This window comes from Adiantum capillus-veneris, chromosome 11 (assembly GCF_014529385.1).
Source record: "Adiantum capillus-veneris isolate H3 chromosome 11, ASM1452938v2, whole genome shotgun sequence".
In the NCBI taxonomy this organism is placed as follows: domain Eukaryota; kingdom Viridiplantae; phylum Streptophyta; class Polypodiopsida; order Polypodiales; family Pteridaceae; genus Adiantum; species Adiantum capillus-veneris.
In genome coordinates this window covers 6,247,756-6,272,737 of record NC_140941.1, presented here as the reverse complement: position 1 = coordinate 6,272,737, position 24,982 = coordinate 6,247,756, and the positions used below count along the sequence as shown (strand labels likewise).

The following is a 24,982-nucleotide window of genomic DNA, read 5'->3' as shown; positions in this document are numbered from 1 at the left end:
CCCCTGCATACACACAAGCTGAGTGTTCTCTTCCCCTCTTCTTCACAATATGAAGAGAGGGTAGCTACGAAACCAACCATGTCTTCCCCCATCATCAAGACGCCGACACCGACAAAGAAGACAACGTCCTTCATGCTCACGAATAAGAGGCTTGCACAATTGGAGAAGGACATGAAGGAATGGCGGATGGAGAGAGAAATATGGAAGGAGGAGAAAGCCAACTTCATCAAGCTATGGAACGAAGAGAAGGAGGACATGAGAGCGGAAATCCAAAATCTCAAAGAGGAGAAGGAGAGAAGGGAACGGGAGAACGAGAAGGAGAGGGAGAGATGGAGGAAAGAGCAAGAAGAGATGAAGGCACAAATCGATCTCCTTCATGCTTCCCTCACATCCCTCACCCCCGAGGAAGGAGAGATTAAAGGGGAGGCTAAGGAAGCCCTCAAGGAGGAGATCACCAAAGCCCTCACCGCAAGCATTGAGGACAAATTAGAGGCCACCAAAGAAGGATGGGTCGAAGTAGTCAAAAAGAACATCAAGAAGGTAGCAAGAGAGGAAGCCCAAAAAGATGAAGTACTCATCGTACACACAACCATCGAAGAGGAGAAGATGCGACAAGCTCGCCGTCTCAATGTGCGAGTGACCGGCATCAAAGAAGAAGAAGGGTCTACACCCGAAAGCGATGGGAAAGCTTTATGCAAGAAAGTGGGATACAAGGAAGAAGAGATCCCTTTCTCCAAAGTTTGGAGAGCCGGCAAAGATCCAAAGAAAAGAGCTCTCATCCTCCAATTCGCCTCCGAGGAGTCTCGAACTTCCTTCCTCCGAAAGAGGGTCATCTTGAGAGGGATCGACGGCCCACCGATTTATCTAGATGATGACCTCACAAAGATGCAACAAGATCACCGTCGCGCGTGCATGCCTCGAGTCCACCAAGCCCGCAAAGAAGGGAAGAAGGCAGTATATCGGGATGGTAGGGTTATCATTGATGGCAAGACCATCGCATAGGGACTCACGGCCTGTGGGACACACGAGGAGATTCATGTCACGGTTTGGAATTGCAATGGAGACTTATGGACACACCCAGAGAGACTTGAGGAGGTGATGAGAGGTCGAGACATCATTCTACTTACAGAGACACACGAGAGCCCGGAGAGAGGGTTACCACGGATACATGGATTTCAGTGGGAGTCTCTACATCGAGGATGTATGCGCCAGCACACCACTCGCGGCTCAGGAGGAGTGGCCATACTCTTTAGACAGGGGCTTCACAGCAGACTACAGATTGTTGCCCGGGACCCAGAGGCCCGCTACATGTGGATTCGCCTCGAGCTCTCACGAGACAGGATCGTCTACATTGCCCTTTGCTATTTTGCTCCCACAGGCTCCACATTCGCCCCTATTGAGCAGGAGTCACCATACGCATGCCTCACGGAGGAGATTATGGAGTACTCCACACTGGGTGAAGTCTTCCTTATGGGAGACTTCAATGCTCGTACACGCAGTGAGCAGTGTGAGACATATGACCATGAGGACCCAGAGACACTACACACTCTAGATGAGGAGGCTACTATGAGAGACACATCAGACAGAGCTCCAGTCACAGCTTATGGACGACATCTACTTCGACTTGGCTCCCAGCACCGTCTCGTTATTTATAACGGGATGGTCCAGTGGCCCACCTCAGGGGGCCTGACTTGTATGCCACATGGAGTTGCAGAAGGAGGGGGGAGTACAGTCGACTATATTCTGGGACCCAGGGAGGCTACACACCTTATCACATCCTTCACCATTCCACCCATACCCATCGGAGCCGACCACACATACCTCTCTTTCTCTATCACCGGAGATACCATCACACAGAGCTCCACAACACGCACTCCACACACCACCATCCATTTCACACATGAGTTAGCCTCTATTTACTCGGCCAAGGTCGAACATGGCCTATGTCTCCTCCACCCATCCACACCACTCTCAGTTCTCACATCACATATCTCTTCCGTTCTCCACACTTCAGCTATTAGCTCTTTTCCACACACCACTCACACAGGACGCACTCCCCCCCCCGGGGCTATGCCTCAGAACCGCTGGTATGATGATGAGTGCAGAGAGCTATACCGACGCCTCCATGCACGGCGAGCCTTAGGAGAGATCACAGAGAGAGAGGCCAGACGGCATATGAAGACGCTGACACGCCAAAAGCGGCGAGCATTCGAAGAGGCACAGGAACTTGAGCTATACCGCCTATTCATGAGCATGGATAGCGCGACGGCATGGCGCACCCTGCGCGAGCCACGTCCGACTACAGCTATTGAGGATCCACAGAGATGGCATGATTATGCAGAGCGACTTTATGAAGTGCCAGGGCAGCCTCCTATTCCACAACCACACGAGCCTCGCCCCACGTGCTCCTCCTTCTTTACAGCAGAGATGGTAGAGAGGGCCATACACCGCATGCAGCACAGACGATCAGCTGACCATACTGGATTACAGAGTGAGCACATCATTTATGCGGCCTCCACTATAGCCCCGTTGATTGCACATGTCTTCAACCGGGCTATAGGGGAGGGCTTCCCAGAGGAGTGGACACAGCACACCATAGTGCCTATCCACAAATCTGGCGACACCCTGGACCCAGGGAACTACAGGACTATCATGATTGGCCACACGATGGCCAAGCTATATGGAGCAGTACTTGAGGCACAGCTCAGCTGCTACGCAGAGATCGAGGGTTTACGAGCTCCAGGCCAAGCAGGTTTCAGACGAGCTTTCTCCACCATTGACCACATCTTCGTTCTGCGCTGCCTCATTGATGGGGCAAAGGCGCGGAAGAAGAGGCTTTACTGCTGCTTTGTGGACTTCCGCAAGGCCTTTGACACAGTCCCACGTGAGAGACTCTTCCAGCGCCTTCACAACATTGGGGTACCAACAGAGATGATTTGGGCCATATATGCTCTATATGAGAGGGTGACGGGTCGGGTTCGTTGCCCAGGCGGTTTTTCAGAGACCATTGCTAGCACCATTGGTGTTAAGCAAGGATGCCCACTCTCCCCGACACTCTTTGGGCTATACATCGACGAGATCTCCGACTACATACTGCGAGCAGGGGGAGAGGGGAGCGACTTGGCAGGTACTCCGGTCCACATCATGTTATATGCTGATGATATTGTGTTGATTTCAGAGTCACCCGAGGGCTTGCAACGCCATCTTGAGGCCTTGGACGAATTCAGCACACACAGGGGGTTGACTGTGAACCTTGGCAAAACCAAGGTTATGATCTTTCACACATCCAGTGCAGTGAGGAGCGCCGCCACCTTCACAGCAGCAGGAGGACAGGTTGATGTAGTCACCTCCTATGTCTACCTTGGCATCACATTCACCAGCCTACCAGGACCCTTCACTATGAGGCAGGCTGCTGTTGACAGGCTCACCCGAGGATATGCAGCTCTGGCCATGCTAGAGCGGAGGTGCCACCAGGCACACTTTCAGGAGCCCCGCACGAAGGGGTGGCTTTTCGACACCTTAGTCACCCCGGCCTTGATGTACTCGGCGGCAGTATGGGCACCAGGATTGACAGCTGACCAGTGGACACAACTTGAGAGACCACAGGTATATATGATCTCACGCTTGCTCCGCAGCAAGAAGACAGTGCCACACGACATTATTAGAGCCGAGCTCGCCACACCACCTATGGTTGTAGAGGCACTATTCCAGACAGTTTGCTTCATCCAGAGGATGAGAGAGCTACCTCCTGACAGACTTACCCGTAGAGCATTTGAGGCAGCTATACAGCTCTCAGAGAGTGGACATGAGAGAGCATGGTACTCACAGGTCAGAGCATGGTTTGAGGGACACGGTCTTGACATGGAGAGCCTACCACCATTCCAGTACGACCCCCACTCACCATATGTTCACCTCTCTCGCAGTGAGAGGAACTTGGTATTGAGACAGGATCTGTGGCAGCTACACACTAGGAGAGTCTGGGAGGCACCTAGCTTGGGGACAAGGATGTCAGATTACAGAGACCAGTTTCTCACCATATTGTCTGGGGGGTTCATACAGAGACCACGCTACATGGACACATATATGCCACATAGCTCACGGGTGGCGATTGGTCAGCTGAGAGTGGCTTCACACAGGTTAGAGATTGAGATCGGGAGACATACTGGTGTTCCGAGGGGGAGCGAATCTGCAGAGCCTGCACAGAGGAGGTGGAGAGTGAGGAGCACTTTGTATGTAGATGCAGAGCATACACTGAGATCAGAGGCAGGTATGAGGCCCTATTTAGAGGACAGCCCACTCTCCGAGAGATCATGGAATCTCGAGATCAGAGACAGCTCGGACGTTTCTTACTAGAGATACAGAGCCATCGGGACACACTACTACAGCCACACACAGCTACACAGACAGAGGGGAGACAGTCGCAGCTCACAGACTTCTTTCAGAGGATTTCCGCCCCCCCCTCACCAGACACTCAGAGGGGAGTGACACTCCCACAGGCGGAGGTGAACCGAGCTAGACGACGACCACGAGTCACAGGCTACAGGGGCGCGAGCTCCCACCACCGACAGATCGAGGAGATCCGAGCCCGGGAGCGCCGTGCCACTGAGGAGCGAGTGGCTCAGATGAGGGCTGACCCGACAGCTTTCATCCGGGTAGCCTTGGCACCAGACCCACCCATGTACCACATCTTACACCCCCCCATTAGTACAGGATGGAGCCAGATAGCTTGATGCATTCTCATGATTGTACTACCTTGAGCATACAGACATGCATATACCCCTAGAGATAGAGCTCCATCCCTCCTCAGATACTCCACTACCTACTTTCAGCTCAGTTTTGTATCAATTTTGTTTCATTTGTCTTTCCGATAGACGGATGACATACACACAATGTACATTTGATTTGTCTCATAGGCCGATTTCGGCCTGACATAGACGTTAAAAATCTTTCTTTCTTTCTTTCTTTCTTTCTTTCTCTCTCTCTCTCTCAGATCCACCACTTCGTAACTTTCGGGTCTCATAGGTCATTATGGCCTTTTGAAGACGTTAATATAACATTTCATTTCTCTCTCTCTCTCTCTCTCTCTCTCTCTCTCTCTCTCTCTCTCTCTCTCTCTCTCTCTCTCTCTCTCTCTCTCTCTCTCTCTCTCTCTCTCTCTCTCTCTCTCTCTCTCTCTCGGGGGTGTGTGTGTGCGCGCGCAAGCTAGTAAAAAGAGGAAAATTGTATGACCTTTCTGTCACCCAAGTGTTGTAGATTGGTTATGCCATTTCCCTCTTGAATGACAAGTCTTGAGTTCAACTCTCCTCGTCAGATAGATCTTTAAGGTCTCTTGGGATAGTTTCCTATTGCGTTAAAACAATCTTCTTCTTCTTCTTCTCTCTCTCTCTCTCTCTCTCTCTCTCTCTCTCTCTCTCTCTCTCTCTCTCTCTCTCTCTCTCTCTCTCTCTCTCTCTCTCTCTCTCTCTCTCTCTCTCTCTCTCTCTCTCTCTCTCTCTCTCTCTCTCTCTCTCTCTCTCGTGAGCAAGCTAGTCGCGAGCAGGCAGACAGCGGATGAGCAAGCTAGGTGGGTGAGATTGAGAGCAGAGACACGAAGGTATCTTTACATTGCTATTTGCTACTTTCCCCCAAGCACGTCAGTATATGCACCACCTGTTAGGATGCAAATAAAAGTTCAGTCTATGTGGAGTTTGCATGGCCAATCTCCTTTATATTGTAAGGTTTTTAAACAGGAAAATATATCATCATAGCGTGTTTGTCTCTTGTTGAGTATCGACTCTCTCTCTCTCTCTCTCTCTCTCTCTCTCTCTCTCTCTCTCTCTCTCTCTCTCTCTCTCTCTCTCTCTCTCTCTCTCTCTCTCTCTCTCTCTCTCTCTCGTTTCTGCACTTGCACAAGCCATGGCCTACCCACGCCATCACCCACCATAACCGGCTCTCAACACTGGTATTAGAGCCTCTTGGCGGCCTCGGCTTGAGTCGACACAGCGCGGGAGCAGCCGCTTGCAGAGGGGGAAGCGAGTCTGTCGACCTGCATCAAAGCGAGTAAATTCAACGTCAACATGGTCGCCCTGGCATGCTGACAACATCTCGACCCTGCAAGCCTTGCCAATTCGGCCTCTACAACCCGCCCTAAGCACATATCTGCTTCGTCCTGTCGTTCTGCGCCATTGCTGCATACAGAGGTCGTTTTGTTTTTAATTGATATTTCACACTATTCAAGTGTCCACCTTATTTGACCCCGTGGGGCTTTAAGCAAGAGGGATTTCACACCCTGCAGTTCCGTCCTAGATGCTCGGTGCTCATAGTAGATTAGCAAGTGATTTTGGAGGCTTATTTTCAAGCTTAAGCCACTGCAAATGGGCTATTGAATGAAATTCAGTTGCTACCGACTCTTCAAAGCAGTGTTGAAGGTTTGGTTATTTTATGCTACGGATCCACTGATGTGTTAAAAGGCAATTCGAAATTCTATTAACCAAGGTCGACGGTCATTACTTGCCTTTGCAACATAGCAAACAGGACCAAGCTATCATTGGCATATCGAATATGGCATCAAAGGTAGATAAATTCAACGGATCCGGCTTCCACACTTGGCAAATCAAAGTCAAGGGCTATCTGATGCTCAAGAATTTGTGGAGCGTCGTCAAGCCGCTATCAGCCAACGAAGTAGGCACATCCGCTGCAGTTACCAGAGCGTTATTTGCCGAGCAACAATGCAAGGATGAGCAAGCATTAGGTATTATTCTGACATCTCTCGAAGATGATTTTATTCATTATCTGGATGACATGCAATTTGTCAACGCTGCTTGGATACAGCTACACAAGGTTTTTGGTGCTAAAGCTAAGTATTCAATGATGAGTCTAAAGATGGAGTTGTACTCTCTTGCTATGCATGCTGATGAAAATATTACATCTTTAGTTAACCGGCTGAAGAGTATTAAAACTCAACTTGTTTATGTCAACGCCCCAGTACCAGAAGAAGATCTCATAGCCGTTTTGTTAAAAAGTTTGCATGATAAATTCCATCAGATTGTTACTGTTTTAAAGGAGAAAAGATCAGTTGCCCTCCTTGGATGGTATTATCAATTCATTGCAGGAAGAAGAACGAAGGGTACCCCATACAAATTCTCCTATTATTCCTAGTGTATATACAGTCTCCAATGCAGTATCTCCCATCAGTTCTTCTGATACTTCCAGTGCCTATGCAGTCACTAATTGTGCTTCTACATCAACTTCATCTCGACCATCCATTGGTACCAGATCTTGTGCCATTTGTGGGCGCAATAATCATCAGACAAAAGACTGTTTCAAGAAGAATCCTTGTGTTCACTGTGGTAAAACAAATCATCCTTCAAATAGATGCTTTCAAAAGGGTAAAAATCAAATTCGTGTGATTGAGGGAGACAACAAATCTCCAATATATTGTGTTGACAATGAAGCTTTTTAGTTCAACTCTTTTCATGTTTTTTAATCAAAGTAAATTGTATGGGCTATAGACGCTCCCACACGAGTGGTAAGACCTCCCAAATTATCAATTTTTTGTTCAAGTCCATTTTTGTTCCGCTTCTCGTGAGGTTATTGGGTACACCTTAAACCCAAGGTTTTGCAGTGAACCAAAAACTCCATTTATTGGTAGCTAATTTTTTGACCTACACCCTATCTATTCAAGGGGGCGTTTACTACCTAGTTATGGATACACCAGAAATCCTTGGTTGTGAGAGAACCTAAAACTCACGGAATTACCCCTTATAGCATGCCGATAAAAGTCCAGTCTATGTGTAGTTTGCATGGCCAATCTCCTTTATATTGTAAGGTTTTTACACAAGGAAAATATATCATCATAGCGTGTTTTTCTCTTGCTGAGTATCGACTCTCTCTCTCTCTCGTTTTTGCACCTGCCCACACCATCACCCACCATAACCAGCTCTCAACACCACCCACAGGACAGACCCCCTTTCCTATTTTGAATAAAGACATATGGGAGTTCTCTAGAGATGGTGATATTATCATCCTAGGGGACTTTAATGCTAGGACTGCACATCACCTATCACAATTGTGACGTATTCTTTGTCTTTGTTATTACATTATACACTCTTCTTGATTCATTATGAATGCAGATGCGAAGTGAGACTAACCCAAGAGGAAGGACCCTTGTTCTCGAATGGTGGCAACCCTTCGCTCTAAAGTCATGCCTCTTCACCAAGAGCCACACTCCTTCAACGTCTAGTCATGCCCCTTCAACCGATGGTTGCGGCTCTTCATCGAATGTATGTGTTTATTCGCCTAAAGACGTGTCTATTCGCCTGAAGGATGTGTCTCTTCGTGAAGGGTCGTACCTTTTCATTTGTGACTCTTCGTCTCCTATATAAGGAGCCTATTGTACTCAGTTTTTAAGCATTCATCCAATCAATCAAACACAGAGTCTTCTAAGTTTTATTTCAGATTTAAGTTCAAGTTTCTTAAGTCTTAATCATGAATTTAAGTACTTAATTAAGGATTAGTACCTAGAATCCTTACAATGGTATCAAAGCAAATTTTTTTCCTGGGACCCGAAGGTTGTGAGCCTCTCACCCTCACCGCTACCCTTTCCCCCCCTTCCCGAAGTTGTATGGAAGCAGAAGAAAGGTTACACACACACATACAAGCATATGAGGTAACTTGATTTTTTTCCGCTCCAATTCTATAAATAAAAGGGCGTGTGTGTGTGTGGCGTACCTGGTAATTTTCGAAAAATTTATGTTGGTGACCCTTCATGCATCCCTTCGTTGGGATGTACCCCTTCGAGCTCGTGCTCATGTCCCTTCACGCAAACGAGTCTTGAACCGCAGGGCGGCACCCCTTCCTAATCGATATTCCCCCTTTGCGCACCCTTTCATGTGAAAGGACACTGATCGGTGGCACTCCATCGTGCTTTGCCATTGTGTCCGAGTCGTGTCTCTTCACGCGGGCTCTTCTCTACGGAGGTGCCCCTTCACCAAAGCGTTACATGCGCCAAGCGGCTGAAGTTGCGCATAAAGAAATTTACTCGCTAGTTGTGTTGCGTTGGTAAAACATACGCTGGTTGAAAGTTACGTAGAGAGAGTTTTTTTAAAACGTTGGCTGCACCCTGTATTGGCCTCTATTATTTAAGTTGCCCGCCCGCCCCAAAATTGGGGCGACCTGGTATTAATTAACCAAAAGATAACTTCATCAAATGAAGCCAACAAAAATTCTTTACGAACGATCCTTGTAGAGAAAACCTCCAGCGCTGCCATTCTTGCGCACACTTCCTCTCGCGGCAAATCACGAGTCCCAGCCTTGCCCTCCTCATGGACGATGATGCCTATGATGTGTCAGTTCCGTACTTGTCATACGTAGACGCATTGCCTGTGTCACAAACTAGTGACGTAGCAAGCTTCTACACACACACAGTGACCGCGGCAGAAATGCCACGTGGTAGTAGTACGGACCCCCACATAACGCGCTGGCACGCTAACGTGGCCAATTGTACGGAACTCCGGAAATTGTGGCACAGAATACGTTGACAAAGCTGACGTGGCATTCTGTATGGAATAAGCGAAAATTACGATGGCTAATTTACGGCAGCTTTTGGGGCTGAATGCTTTAATTTTTGAAAGCTTTTGGACAGTTGCTTTTGAGATCAAAAGCTTTTGAGTTTAAAGGCTTTTGGGGCTCTGCTTTTGGGCATCCCTTGTACCTTTCAATAAGTGGGCAAGTCCTCACTTCTCAGAGCATCCGGACGCACAGTCTGAGAGTGAGCACCTACCCGCTCTCTTGTACTTTGAACACAGATTAATACAAAAAGAAATACCGAAAGGGGCGCCAGTCTTTGGGGCCAATACCTCTGGGCATGGAACTACGCTGGGCCATGTCAATTTTGTGAACTGTTTTGAAGTGAATCTCTGTTGTGTCGTAGTGGAATCTTGACTTGGGATGTCCAAGTTTGTTACAATGGTATTAGAGCACGGCCAATTTTACTTCTGCCGGGAAATCCGATCTTTTTCTCGTGGCACTTAAGGATTCCAACAAGAAACAGTCGACTTCTTCGGCATCTACGCGAACGCGGAAGGAGATCACGAAGAAGATTCATATGAGCAATCAAAGGAAGAGTACGGCCCACCTCGGCCTACTCAGTTCAAGATTGAAGAGATGGAACATCGACAATTGGTTGACGAGGCAACAAAGCATATGATTAAAGGATAAAAAATTGGAAATTTTTTTGTCTCAGCAATCCCTCGTAGAAGTACACACCCAGTAGCAGAAGGCCATAGAGCCACCCATTAAACCGACAATCAAGAAACCTCCTTCTCCGAGGATGTTTAGAGAGCAAGAATTACCAGAGGTGGTTCAGGCACAGATTAGCCGGCTTTTGGACGCAAACAACAAACCCCAAAAGCATGAGAAAAAGCACAAGAAAGAAACTGACTTCCCAGGTTATTTGGGTCATCAATCTTCTTTTGCATCGGCAAGAAACCAGAAGAAGCGTGTACGATTTGAAGGACTACCCAGTTCTTCTTCTTCTTCCTCCTCTAACAGTTCTTCTAGCTCTTCTAACTTGAGCAAAGCAAACAGAAAAGGCAAAAAGCAAAGCTTTAGAAAGAGCAAGAAAAAGGCAAAGAAGCCTAAATTTCGCCCAGTTTCTGACAATTCTACAGAGGACTCCTCTTCAGATAGTTCGGACTCCGACGATCACATGTTTTATGCAAAGAAAAAGCATTTTTACAAAGCCAACCAATATGACCTCCTCAAAGATAAAAGCAAGAAAGTAAAAGAATTTGGACAGTCAATCAAGTTTGACTCTTTTTCTGGATTCCGAGATGCTCCGAGGGCTTTGGCCTTCATACAACAGTTTGACATAGCTTTCTCTCGAGGACATTACTCATAGCACCCCAAGATTAGGAGGACTACATCTTTCTTCAAGGGAAATGCTCAAACATGGTGGGCCACTCTTCTTCTAAGAAAGGAAGCTCCAGTTAAATGGTTGAAATTCATTTATTATTTCTTCTTGGCTGACTCGAGAGTACAAACGAGATATATGAGCTGCTTCCAATCATCTTCGGATGACCAAGGGAGATTCTCTCGACGCTTATTGCGAGAGATTTTGGAACTCTTTTCTAACAGCCTCTTCGTTTAAGAAGGTCTCGTTTAAAGAACAGATTGAGCGGTTTTGTTGCAGACCTCCTACAGAGATCCGAGACTACTGCTTGGAACAAAAGTCAAATTCTATTCAGGAATTGATGAGTCATGCGAAACGGGGTTTTGCGATACATTGGAGCAATTTGACTTACCCCACTGATGAGATCTTGACTCAGAGAACCCAATAGGCTTCTAACAATGAAAGTAGAGAGAAAGAGTTCCCAAGAAAAGAAAGACAAGGATTCACAACCCCGGCTCACTTTTCGAGAGAGGGCCAACTACATCAAAGAGGGGAAGTGTTTTGGATGCGGTGAACATGGACACGTCTCCGCAAAGCGCCTTAAAAAGGCACAGCAAGAACATATTGAAGACAAGCCAGAGAGTTCGAGAGCCGCTGAGGTACGTGGAAGAAAAGGCAAGATGAAAGCAGGACTAGTTCCAAATTGCATGGGTACTGACCCACGCACGATTGATGAAAGTACGGAACTTTGCCAAGCTTGGGACAAAGTGAAAGACCAAGAAGCCCTGATTTTCTTTGATGGAAGAGCCAAGGCCAACTTTATTTCACCGAAATTGGCGGCGCGGCTCAAGATTACACCATATCGGATGGGACCACAAGCAGAGGCAGTTGTAGCGGCACCTAGACGGGACATAGCCATTACACCCGTCAATGGCAAACTTCGGTTGCATTGTAAAGAGTATTTGGGGCACAAGGACTTTTACATAATGCCCTTGGAAGGTTGTGATGTCCTCCTTGGAGTTCTCTTGGTACCATAAGAACAACGCCGTGGTCGATTGTCCAGCAAAGAAAGCGACATTGACAAATGAAAAGGGCCGAAAAAGTGTACTTGATGTGAAATTAAAGGGCGAGTGTGTCCCTATTGTATCGGCTTCGACCGTTTTCAAATTAATGAAATCCAGTCTGTTCGTTTACTTGATCTATTTGAAAGAGTTAAATGATGAACACAAAACGAATATGTCTAAAATTGATAAAGAACGCCACGATTTTCTCCACACTCATGCCGATTGCTTTTTTGAGGGACTGCCAGGCGAGTTGCCACCATCTCGTCTTGAGGATCATACTATTGATCTGATACCTGGAAGCACACCACCGAACCGGCCACCTTACCGTGTGAGTCGAGCCCACAATGAAGAAATTATGAACCAAGTGAAAGACCTCTTGAAAAAGGGTCTTATCCAGTCGAGTACTTCACCCTACTACTCTCCGGTGGTGTTGGTTTTAAAGAAAGACGGATCTTGGAGAATGTGCATTGATTATAGAGCTCTCAATAAAATCACCATCAAGAACAAATTTCCAATTTAAGGATCGATGGTATTCTTGACAGATTACAGGGATCCTCTTGTTTCAGAAGGATCGATTTGAAAAGCGGATATCATCATATCTGAATAACATCGGGAGGTGTCTACAAGACAGCTTTTCGGACGAGCTTCGGTTTATATGAATTTTTGGTAATGCCTTTTGGCCTTACCAATACTCGAGAGACTTTTAACCGAATGATGGATAGGATTTTCAGAGAGTACAAATCTTTTGTTGGAAATTTCTTTGATGACATTATAGTCTTCTCCAAGGATAAGGCAAAACATAGACAACATCTGCTACAAGTCTTTCAAGCATTGCGAGATCACAAGTTAGTAATCAAAGAAGAGTGAATTTATCTTACCGAAGATACAATATTTGGGACACATTGTCTCAGCAGCAGGAGTACAGATGGACCCAGCCAAGTATGAGACAACACGTAATTGGCCCAATTTGAAGAATGTTCATGAAGTTAGAAGCTGGCCTTATGTTCGTACTACTGGCGGTTCATTAGAAAGTTTGCAGAGGTCGCTTCCCCTCTGCATATTCTAACACACATAGGAGTCACTTTCTCGTGGGACCCACAAAGGTGACTGCCTTTCAGACTCTGAAAGAGAAATTCACTACGAGACCAGTTTTGACTTTCCGAATTTGCAAAAGTCGTTCAAAGTATATTGTGATGCTTGTGGTCGTAGTCTAGGTGCGATCTTAATGCAAGAAGGCCAGGTCATTGCCTATGAGAGCCCATTGTTTTCAAGGCCGAAATTGACAGCACAGATTTATGAGAAAGAGCTTTTGGCGGTTATCCATGCTCTCACTCATTGGCGACATTACCTACTCGGAGCCGATTTTACGGTCTTCATTGATCATCAGAGTTAACGCTACTTCTTGTCACAGAAGCAGCTTTCGGAAAAGCAGATGCGGTGGGCTAACATCTTGTCACAATTTCACTTTCATATTGTCCGTGTACAGGGACAGAAAGAACTTGGTGGCAAACGCTTTGTCCCGGAAGCAGTTAATCTTGGCTATTTCCGCGATACATAATAGAAGCTTCGAGGACATGGTTAATCAGTACGCCACAGATCCAGATTTTTCTGATGTATTTAGTCGAATACAAAATGAAGAGGTAGTAGCGGGATATTCCATACGGGATGGCTACTTGATGAAGAAAACGATGTTGTGCGTTACACAGCCGTTGAGGGAAAAGCTTCTAACCGAATGCCATTGTCCACCATTTACAAGTCATCGCGGCGTTGATACCACCTTGAAAGGTGTGAAGCGTTACTTCTTTTGGCCGAGACTCAAGAAGGATGTGGACGATTTTGTACGCAGTTGCTTGGTATGCCAGAAGGTCAAGTTTGACAGGCATAAAGCACAGCGATTGTTAAAGCCTTTACCCATTTCCACCCACCCCTGGGAAAGTATTGCTATGGATTTCATTTTTGATCTCCCAAAGACACAGAGTGGCACGATGGTATCTGGACTGTTATTGACAGATTCAGCAAGCAAGCTCATTTCATTCCAGTGAAAAAAACAGTCAAGCCGGATCATTTAGCGAGACTATTCATTGCCCAGATATTCAGATTACATGGCATGCCTGAGACAATAGTCTTTGACAGAGATCCCCGATTCACGAGTTTGTTTTGGAAGGCTTTTTGGGAGAACATTGGCACACGGTTGCAATCCTCGTCATCTTTCCACCCGCAGACACATGGCAATCTCAGATTGCAAATTCGGGACCCAACATCCCTGTGTCGTCTCTTCTTTTTCTCTCTCGTGTCTCTCTCTTTCTTTCAATTCAGTTCTTCAAGTAAAGTAAAGTGTCCCTTGTGTTTGTGCAGAGTACTAGATCCGAGCTAAATCCATAAACACTTCCGCTGCACCTGACAAGAGGCTAGCAGTAGCAAATCCGGGTCGTTTCGGGCGAGAAGAAAGACTAAAAACTGAAACACTCGTTGTTTTGCTGCTGTAGGTAAAACGTTGGGCTGACTACGATATTGGAGCAAAACGCCAAGGCAAAACACTTGACTGATCTAGTGCTCTCAACTTATGCAAAAACGTTGGGCAATGGGCTCCCTATATAGGAGTTTTTCAGACAGGTCGGGTTTTTAGGCCAGGACGGGATAAATGTGCAAATATGAGTTTTCTGAGACGATAACTCACTACTTTGTGACCCATTTGACAAACCGACTAGAACAACATGTACCTCTAACCTAGACCTACATGCTCGTCAAGTCAGATGTCCACCAAAGTGCAATAACATCTATCAAAATGCTTGTACAAACCATTTATGGAAGAGGATTCCAAAACTTGAAAACCTAATCTAATGAACTCGTCCGAACATGCAGGTCCTGCAAACAGGCTCACCAAATTGCCAATTCTCTTAGGATTCTAATCACTCCTATCTAGGAATACATGCAAAATTGACTTTGAAAGTCGATGAAGCATGTCCACGTAGCACATAGAGCCCTGTCCTTGTGACACACACACACACGCTTCACACATAAGTGCTCAAGATTTTATCTCCCCCTCCTACTATTTATGCAATCTCCCTCTCAAGCCTTTCCACGGGGTTATGTAAAGGTAAGACTATTTGGAAAAAAAAAGAATTCCGTTCCTTGCACTGACCTGTTCCTAACTTTTGTAATCCTCACCTTGACCTTAACCCTATTCTCCCTCCCCGTTCTCTGTCCCATGTTCTATGTTCAAAATAGGGTGACCCAGCATCATATGGGCATTGCCCAAGTCAACTACACGGAGATTATCCTCACAAGTTCGGGCGCACCCACAAAGAAACCTTGTCTCCTTACATATAGGCACAAAGCCCAGGAAATTACCCTCAAAACTCTACCTTAAAAGAGAAAATTCCAAGGTCAACCCTTGTATATCTTTCAACCTACAACCCAATACCAGTGCCTTGGGTCTGAAAATCTTACCCACCTAACTCACATGTTAAGTCCACAAAGGTCACCTTTCAACCATCAAAGGTCAAATGATAGACCTCGTCTAGCTTTCCTACCAATGTCTTAGCTTACGCATTGCTTCTCCTCATAATACGGGCCTTGAATCCATTTAGGATCTCACAAGGGTCGTGTATTGAACTTATCTAGATGCCCGACTCTAGAATGGACGATGATCTATATCTATATTGGACTAGAAAATACCTTGTTAAGCGGCTGCTTGCAGCCACAGCTAAAGACTAACCTAACGTTGTTCAGAAGATTTAAAGACTTTTGAATGATTATCCGCACACTTGTTGTGATATTAGTTTTTTGGGGCTTTTGAGCTACAACAGACCACTCAAGAAAATCTGCCCATGCATTCAAATAGCAAAAATCACTTGGAGCTTTTCCAGCATCACTGCCGAAAGTGAAGCTGGTTAGAAGCCCTTCTATTTGCAAAGTGGGCGCCTGAGCATCTTTGGAAGGAATTAAATAATCGAATACACAGACATAAGGACTAAAAAGAAGAGATGTGAGGAGGGGGTTTACCTGTCCGGATTCGGGGGAGGCCTTTGCGCATGGCAAGACGCAAAGAGGTCAAAGGATCGCTTGAGGGACTTGAAGGTGAGCCTCTTCAGAGACTGAGGCTCGATTGGCTGTCCGTTTTCGACAGCCACCGGCATCCTGCTCCCTCTCCCCTGCTCGTGAGGAGTGACAACGTCACCGCTTGAAAAAAAAACGTCTTTCTCGAAAAATCGTCATGTGGTCGTGATCAGGAGCTGCTGTGATTGCTAGTCGAGGGCTCCTGAGGCAGGGGAGGGGCAGGGGGGAGAATCTTAAAACTAATGAATTTTAGTGAAAATTACCTAAATACCCCTCTAATTTGTGGAAAGTCCCAAAATACCCCTCAAATTTCAAAAACTCCCAAAATACCCTTGTATCTATTTTGGTTGAATTGTTCAAGTTTTTTTATTCTTTATTTCTTGTTTGTTGACGATTGAGATCAGTTTTTGAGTGCTTAGCATGCAATTTGCCACAAATTATCACATAAAAAAAGGTAATTATGTCTTAAAATAATGAAACAATTCATCTTCAAAGTCTACATCACCAACTCAAATTCTAGTTTTAGCATTTTGTATTGATAAACGATCAGTCTTCTTATGGAAAGCTACAAATTTTTTTATCTTTGGAGATATTTAATCCCATGACTAGGGTATTCTGGTAATTTTGCAAAATTTGAAGGGTATTGTGGGAATTTATGACAAAATATTTGCAATATTTGGGGAATTTTTAAAATTTGAGGGATATTTTGGGAATTTCCACAAATTAGAGGGGTATTTTGGTAATTTTTCCTAAATTGTATTTATGTGTTTGTTGTCATGTGTATGTGTAGATTATAGTAGGTGAATTTAGATCTTTTATGGATTATCTTTTGGCATGCCATTGCTAAGACTTTTTGGCTTAACTAAAATTAGTAGAGCCATAAGGCATGATCAAACCAGAGCACATTGCCAATATGACATTGATCACCTTTACCATCAAACTCACAGCCACACTTGATAAAATGTCTGTGAATTTTCGACAGATGTGTAATGTAGCTAGATCTTTACCATTGAGGGATATGACACCTTTGACCCCAAGAACACAACCCAAGTTGGTAGAACATCTCCGTGTCTCAAATGTGCCATAGTAAATGGGCACTCGATGAGATAGGGCTCAATAATATTGGAAGAATTTGTCACAAGAATGTGTTACAAACCAACTTTTTATGCTTCTTCATCCTTATCATTTAGCAAGGTGAGAAGAGACTTCTCATTAATGGGAGCTAACAAAGCAAAGTTCCCAAATCCCCATACCTTTTCATGGTTGTCTTGTAGCATATATACTAACCATCGATGTAGGATGAAGGGGTCAGTGTACGCTCCCATGCTAAGAAATATACCAGGAAGATGCACATTAAGCTTAATTGAAGCTTATCTGATTAATGATCAATGTTCAGGGCTTGCTAACAAGCTAGTTTTATTATTAATGTATGCCAGATGTGAGTTTAAAGGGCCAATAGATGCCTTGATGATGCTAAAAAAGAGTATCCTTTAAGTGAGCACGTACGGGAGTTTACAATCTAGAACTGTAGTGCTTGAAGTGCTCTATCGGCCTGTCTTTACGGCTTGTCGATTGGAGCTATGGTGAAGAAGTTATGGCAATTTGAAGTTTAAGTTGATGGAATATCCGTACCAGATTGGGCAACTGCTGCAGCTGAGAGGTTTGCGATAAATTCAATGCATGGGCCTAAAGTGCTCACTTTGTGGAGCGCGTCGGTCTTTTCAGATCAGCGATCAGAGTTCTAGTTGCCAAGATATTGGTCGTTAAAGATTCACCAGTGGCCGGTTCCATACCAGTCTGGTCGGCTCGATCGGTGTGCCATCTGGGAATTTTTTATTTCGACTGGGTTCTAGAATGTGGTGCACTTAATAGGGCAATAATTGATCAAGGAGAATGGCCCAAAATGTCATCTCCTACAGTGCATTGATAGCAGGGTATACTGCCAGGCAGCACTATGATGGTCTACATGTATGCCAAATGTGGTATACTTCATAAAGCACAAAAGGTGCTTGAAGAGCTTCGTGTCCGGAATGTTGCCTCTTGGAATGCAATGATCGCGGGATATACCCAACAGAGGCAGGGCCAGGAAGCTGGCTATTTTCAACAAATGCAAAGAGCGGACAACTCACCAAATGCAATCACGTACGCTTTTATCTTGAAGGCAAGCCGCACCATGCAAGATTGATATGGGCAACAAAATTCACGATGATATTTTCAGTCAAGGGTTTCTGCAAATAAAAGCCGTTCGAGGCAATGCCTTGGTTAATTTTTGCATGCCAAATGAGGTGCCCTTATGAATTGGGGGGTGCACTACAAAGGCCGTCCAAAGGCCAATTTAGTGGCCGCCCAAGAAGGTGGGAAGGCCGCCCAAATTAAAGGGGGGGTAAGTGTGAATGGGGGAGAGAAAATAAGAAGGAAAGCATGGCAAGGGCAGCACTGGCAGCAAGCATGGGAGAGAATGAGCTCACACTAGGCTTTGCGGTGCTCGGGCGAGCATGACAATGAAACGAGAAGTGATCGAAAGTCTCTGGCGCAGCGTTTTGGCCCTAATCCCAGCGGATTTGTTGGCGTTGGTCGAAGCCGAGCATGCCACGCCAGCAGGGGCAGTTTTCTACGCTCCCTAGCAACGACAGCACAGTCGTTGCTTAGGGAGGGGAGGTATTTCTAGGGGAGTTTTAGGGCTATTGCATGAGATGGAAACGTGAGGATGGCTATTGGAAGAATTAAGGCGGATGCACGAAGGGAGAGGACGACTATTAGAAGAAGAAGGGATTGCATGAAGCAGGGGAAAAGGAACGCGAGGAAGGAGTAAAAGCAATCAATCTCTCTCTCTCTCGCTATGGACCTCGAGGAGGAAGGACTCAATCTCTCTCTCTCTCTCTCTCTCTCTCTCTCTCTCTCTCTCTCTCTCTCTCTCTCTATATATATATATATATATATATATATATATATATATATATATACACACACACACACACACACACATATATATATATATGTATGTATGTATATATTGAGGGCTTTAAGGCTCTCTCGCGAACTTGGTGAGCAAGAAATGATAAAATTTTTGGGCAAGGAGCAATCGGAGCTCAAATTTTTGGCAACGCAAGGCAAGAAGGAAGGATCTCAAGGAGAGCTATGAGGACAAGATTAGACAATCAGAGAATGCCATAGAGAGATAGTTTGCAGATCTTTTGATGATAATTGAAGCACGAAGAATGACACAGAGAACAGGATTGAAGATTGCATAACTCAAGGGCAGTTGAAGCAATTAGTGTGACATGGAGAAAATTCCCATCAGCATCATCAATTTAAACTTGATTAATCACCTTGTTAAGTCATTGAGCAGTTAACGGCCCACTTAATCTTGTAAAGGGAGCTTAAACTCCTAGTTTTTAGTTAATCCGAGTGACGGTGCTACTAACAGCCCGCTTTGGTCATTGATTAAACTGAACTCAAAGCATTATACGGTGATTGTCAAAGCTTTCAGTGTCTGATGTTCTTTGTCTTTCACACCTCCCATAGCCAGAGGCCCCGCGCCTACCAGGCTCAGATTTCGAACACATATCCCCCGACATATTTGGTAAACTCGATGCGAAACCGAGTCAGGGTGGGAGGTTAAGATGGAGATTCCAGAACAATTGATGCAGTTTATTGACGATTTCAATTCCAATGGATTTGATAAAAATCTAGCAGTTGCAGATTTGCCAAAAATGTTGGCACTTCAGGGATTTGACATGAATTATTCTGAAGGAGTTCATCAAGCGGATGAGCCTCTACAGGATACTAATGAAACTATCAACACTATAGCCGAGCTAGACAACATATTTGTTGTAGATGATTGCATCAATAAAGCTATTATATACACAGTAGTTGATGAAGTGACCGAGATTGTGGACCAAGCACAGGATGAGCCCGAGAATGACAATGAACCTATGATTGCTACTAACAATATGTTTGCAAATGTTGTTATCATGGAAGAAGATGCCATAATCGATGATTTCTTGGCTAGATCTGAAGGAGATGATCATGACAATAAAGAAGAGCTTTCTGATGCGTGTACCTCTTCGGAGGGGGTGCCAGATAAACCTTTGCAATGCTATGTTGGATTGCTCAGTAACATGAATGCAGATGAGGAAGCAGAGGATGACATGGATGAGTATAAAGATTGCCTCAATCATGCTAATTGTGAACAGGTTATCGACATGGATTTTACATCTATGCTTGTACATGGGCTGTATGAGGAGATAACTCCCACAATTTTGATGAATGTTGAGACTTCCAAGGGTGATTTTCCCGAGGATGCTATGGATAAATATTTACAGGCTAAAGCTGTTTTCCATGATCAAGCTGAAATTCCAGCAGGTAAAAGTTCCTCTGATGATACAGGTGTCATGCCAAGGGTAGGACCAGGCACGGCCAAGGGCTAGGACGAACATGCAGTCAAGGGGGTCCCTATATTTAGCAGGCCAAGGGCCTATGTAGGGCATGGTTGGGTGGTGATGAGCATGTTCCAGTTCCCTATGTCTTACACTGGTATCAGAGCTCAGGGAGGAGGAGCCATGGAGGAGGGGGGAAGGAGATCGATTGCATGATTTGTCTCTTGTCTCTCTCTCTCTCTCTCTCTCTCTCTCTCTCTCTCTCTCTCTCTCTCTCTCTCTCTCTCTCTCTCTCTCTCTCTCTCTCTCTCTCTCTCTCTCTCTCTCTCTCTCTCTCTCTCTCTCTCTCTCTCTCTCTCTCTCTCTCTCTCTCTCTCTCTCTCTCTCAGAACAAGGCAACCCCTCTCTCCTGCGGGTTATGGAGGGCGAGGTCCTCACGTTTGGGGGGTTGTTGCATGTCTTGCATGAGGAGAAGAAGAAGACGCAGCAGAACTGCGCGGGCAAGGCCGCCTAGCAGACGACGAGAAAGTCAAAGGTCAAGGCCCGTGTGCAAGGCCGCTTGTGGGGAGGGAGGAAAGAGTTTTGACCTGCACCAATCGCCACGAGGGCAGGCTTGAACTGTGCGCGCCGCCATGCCAGACGATTCAAGTCATAAGGCCGTTCCTCGATGAGCAGCACAATTCGAGCCCCTTCGTCTGCAAACTCTGTGCAGCTACCCGCCGCCATCGCTGTGAACAGTGAGGTGTTATTTTTATTTATTTTTTTGTTATTTTGCATTTCAACTTTGAAACAGGTACCCTATTTTGGGGGCACCCACATCGCATAAGGGCAGGGACCCATGTAGCATGGCATGCAACCTTGCATGCATGGATTACATGCCACCAGCGCCATGAATTGTTGATGCTGCACAATCTGAGGTTGTGGCTTGGCAAAGACAATAATCCTCATTGATTCGAGGATTTTCGACACATTGATCCTGTGAAGCAGAGAGAAAGCACTCAATTCACTTTTTTCGTAGTTTTTGCAATAGAACCACATAAAGGTTTTCATGGCATGTTTGCATGTCAATTTGGCATCGAAATTCAAGGAACTTTGAGTGCACAAGCTATGTACCTTACAAGGTCAGGAAGCTACGAGACAAGAATAAGGCATCAGGTGGTAAACTTGGGGCAGTTTTGGCAAATATGCTTGCAAACATCCTTCTACCTAAGGCATGGAGCTTGCACGAAGCACGACAGGAATGACATGATGTGCAACATTGGGATTTTCCTCGAGACGACGGGAATCATGAATTGTCAGCAATAAATGGTATTTGGCAAGGCCGACTCTGAGCAATAATTGGTCAGTTATTTAGTTGCAGTACGGTAAGTACTGGTCAGGCTCATGGCTTGTACAGTAAAGATATTTGGCAGGGCCGACTCGTTATTATCCTTCAAGAAGCCGACATGCATTTTGAAGTGTCTGCACCCAATATTGCATTACTCAGGTATGCTTTGTTTATGCAATAGTTTATTGGTGATTTTATGTTTTTTAGATGGTATCCTACTCAACAAGGTCGATTCTAAAAGGGGCATACAACCAAGGTTCCAGGGACATGGATCCCTATCTCTTTATGCATTGGATACATAAGTATGTCGAAGCCATTGTAGCTTGCTAGGCAATATAGGTATATGAAGCATAATGGACATCCACAACTATGAGCTGAATTCCATGTCGACCACCACATGAATTTTCACTCCAACTTGTCAAGCAAAGGTTGCTTTGATCAAGCAGAGTTTGATAATAGCTGACATTTGATAGCTCAATCCATTTGACGAACTTATGTGAAGCAAGGCTTCTATTTATGCATCTTGCATTGCGATTCCCCACGTTTGGTCTATGCTATGAGCATACAAACTTGGGACGAGCTTGACAATATGCTTGCAGGTTATTTCATACGTGACAAACGGGTGTATATGATACAAGGGACGTATCTGTCCATATGACAACTCCCACTCGTGCAGCAGATATGGCTATGCGCGATTTTTAAGCAAGTTTTCTTTCACCGAATATCGGGCAATTGATTACAGCAACGACCAGGTTAGCCAATCTTACAATCTTCTTATTTTTCCATGTTTACATCTTTGATAGGAAACTATTGCTTTTGTGCAAAGCCATGTGCTTTGAAAATTTTACATGAAGCAAGGCTTATTCCTTGTGCTAAGGTACTGCCCAATGACTTGGCACCAAGGGCATTGGCACACAAGTTCGAAAAACTGGAAAAGTAGGGAATCTCAACTCACAAAATCCCTACCAGTTTAAACTGTGCAAGGCACTTATGGTTTTCGCTCTCACGTTTGCGGCCATTATTTTTGCCAAGGGCTTAAGTTTATGTATACATGGTATGCTAGCTAGGTGAATTTAATTCTATCGCCTCCTGAAACACGCTTCCGCTACGACACCAGACACTTGTCCAGGACACTAAAAAGCACCTAAATCAAGGACTTAATTCAAAGGCAAAGTGCTATCATTAGGTCACACTACTGTCGTCACAACCACATACATGGTAGGTGGGTTAGTCTATGACTTGTTTCTGTTTTCCTGTTACCTCTTTCGATGAGAGAGTCATAGCAGAAAATTGTGGCACGCTTATATGATAAGCTGCATGCTACGCATAAGATGCACACGAGCTTGGGCACAACATATACAAAGTCGTCACTTAAGGAAAGTTCCTCAGCCCAACATTTTCTCTCTTTCTTATTTCTCTGCATGAATAATGAAAACTTTCTACGTAGTTTTTGATACATGTTTTGTTTGGGAGTCAGCATGAGCTAAGGTGCTCTAACTCTCAGCTCAAAATTGGGCAAGACGTCCTCTACATTAGTGTTCATCATTTCGTGGATTGAACACTAATGGCCATACAGGCTATGAGCCACACACATTGGCTAAGAGTCATTGTTAGATTTCGGGTATGACCCAACTGTTGGCATTCCTTGGGTGATTGTTCTTAAGCTCGAACAGATCTACCTACTGGACTACACAATCACATTAATGGACAAGCAAGAGTCTTGTCATTACGAATGTTTATGGTGTTATTTTTGCATGACATGGTTTCAGTGCGACACTCGAATTGAGTTTTTGATAACCATAAACTCAACTCAGTTGATTTCTACCACGGATGTTAGATGCAACATACCGTTGCGACAGCATGTCCGTCCATAAGAGCTAGGCTTTCCACTTGTGTGGATCTCCTGCTCTCTCTATAGCACTATGAGTGTCTATGGACGCATTGTTTTGGGGTAAGACCCCGCGGGTGCTTACTAAATCACCCCATAGGCATTGTGGATCACAGTTTGATCTATTCCCTTTATACTCTCAAGGAAAGAATTCCGCAATCTACCACGCGGTAGCGGAAAAATTCAACTTTTCAAGTTGATTCTCATCATTTTGTACATGGTTAACTATGTTGGTTACCGTTACCTGCTAGTTGAGCAGTTTCTACAAAGGGTCTTACCAAGGGGTTGACTACGTAGATTCTACCCAACGGGTTTGGGTTACAAAGGCAACACCCAGGGTTTCCAGTGCAATGTTGCTTGGTTTTTTCACTGGTGGGAGACGTGCTCCTGTGCATTTGAATATGGGTAATTGAACTTTCAGTTCAATCCCCAAGGCCATGCCACGGGCAGGTCATAACAAGTATTTTGGGCCATAGTGTCCAATATACATTATGCTGTTATGAATCCACTTGTTGGATTCGATTTGTCACATGTTGTCAAATGGGATACAACATGGTCTAGGGACTCAAGGAGTTCGGTTTAGCCAGTGTGGAACAATGAATGAGGGTCCTCTCACTCTTGTCGCAGAGTGTTTAGAGTTACCTCCACACACAAGTACATCTTGTACTTGTAGGATGTTCTTTTTTCAAACACCCTTAGTTGAGACATATTCCACATGTGGCAAATATGAGCCTCTGGGGCTGACACTGGTGCCCACTATTTCCAATATGTGTTAGGACAAAGTCCCTAGGTGCTAATCACATCTGTTTTCTAGACCATTTTCAGCACGACGTATCAGGAGCAATTTTGTGGCAAAAAATTGTCGGATACTTAGAATGACTTGTTCAGGTACAAGTACTGCTAAACAACATTATAGATGGTTGTTTATACATATAGCAAGGCTCAAAGTTGTTAATGAAAAAGTTTCATTGTTTGTCCCTAGAAGTGATTAAGGTTTCACCTTCTATTATGGTTCAAATGTTCTAGCATATCCCAATTTCCACTTTCAAAACAAGCTAAAGATTTGACCACATGGCCAAATCTTAGCCAAAGTTTTGAGAGCGTTGCTGAAATCTCCCTTCTTTCAGTAGCATGTTGTTGTTGCATGAACATTGCAAATGCTTGAAACATTCGCATTGTTGCTGGGTCAAAATAAATACCCTGTTGCTCAACATGATCACCCATGGTTACCCACAAACTCTCACCCTAGCAGATTCGCGTCGGGTTCACCAAAAATATGTCGAGAAATTTGCGGTCTTGCCAGGAAAGCACCGGGCTTATGGCTGTGAGAGTTTGTGAGAGAACACAACAAAAACTATATGAAGGAGTTAAACCATAGATGCCATGAATAATAGG

General features: G+C 45.0%; 1 protein-coding gene across 1 annotated transcript in view; it reads right to left on the bottom strand.

Moving 5' to 3' along the window:
- The window catches only part of PRL1 (pleiotropic regulatory locus 1), a 90,718-nt gene extending 74,494 nt beyond the window's left edge, over window positions 1–16,224 (bottom strand). The window contains exon 1 of the mRNA XM_086522797.1: window positions 15,940–16,224. Within this exon, the coding sequence (XP_086378923.1) occupies window positions 15,940–16,073 (134 nt within the window). The 5' untranslated portion in view covers window positions 16,074–16,224. The remainder of the gene's footprint in view (window positions 1–15,939) is intronic.
- Between the last annotated feature and the right edge of the window lie 8,758 nt (window positions 16,225–24,982).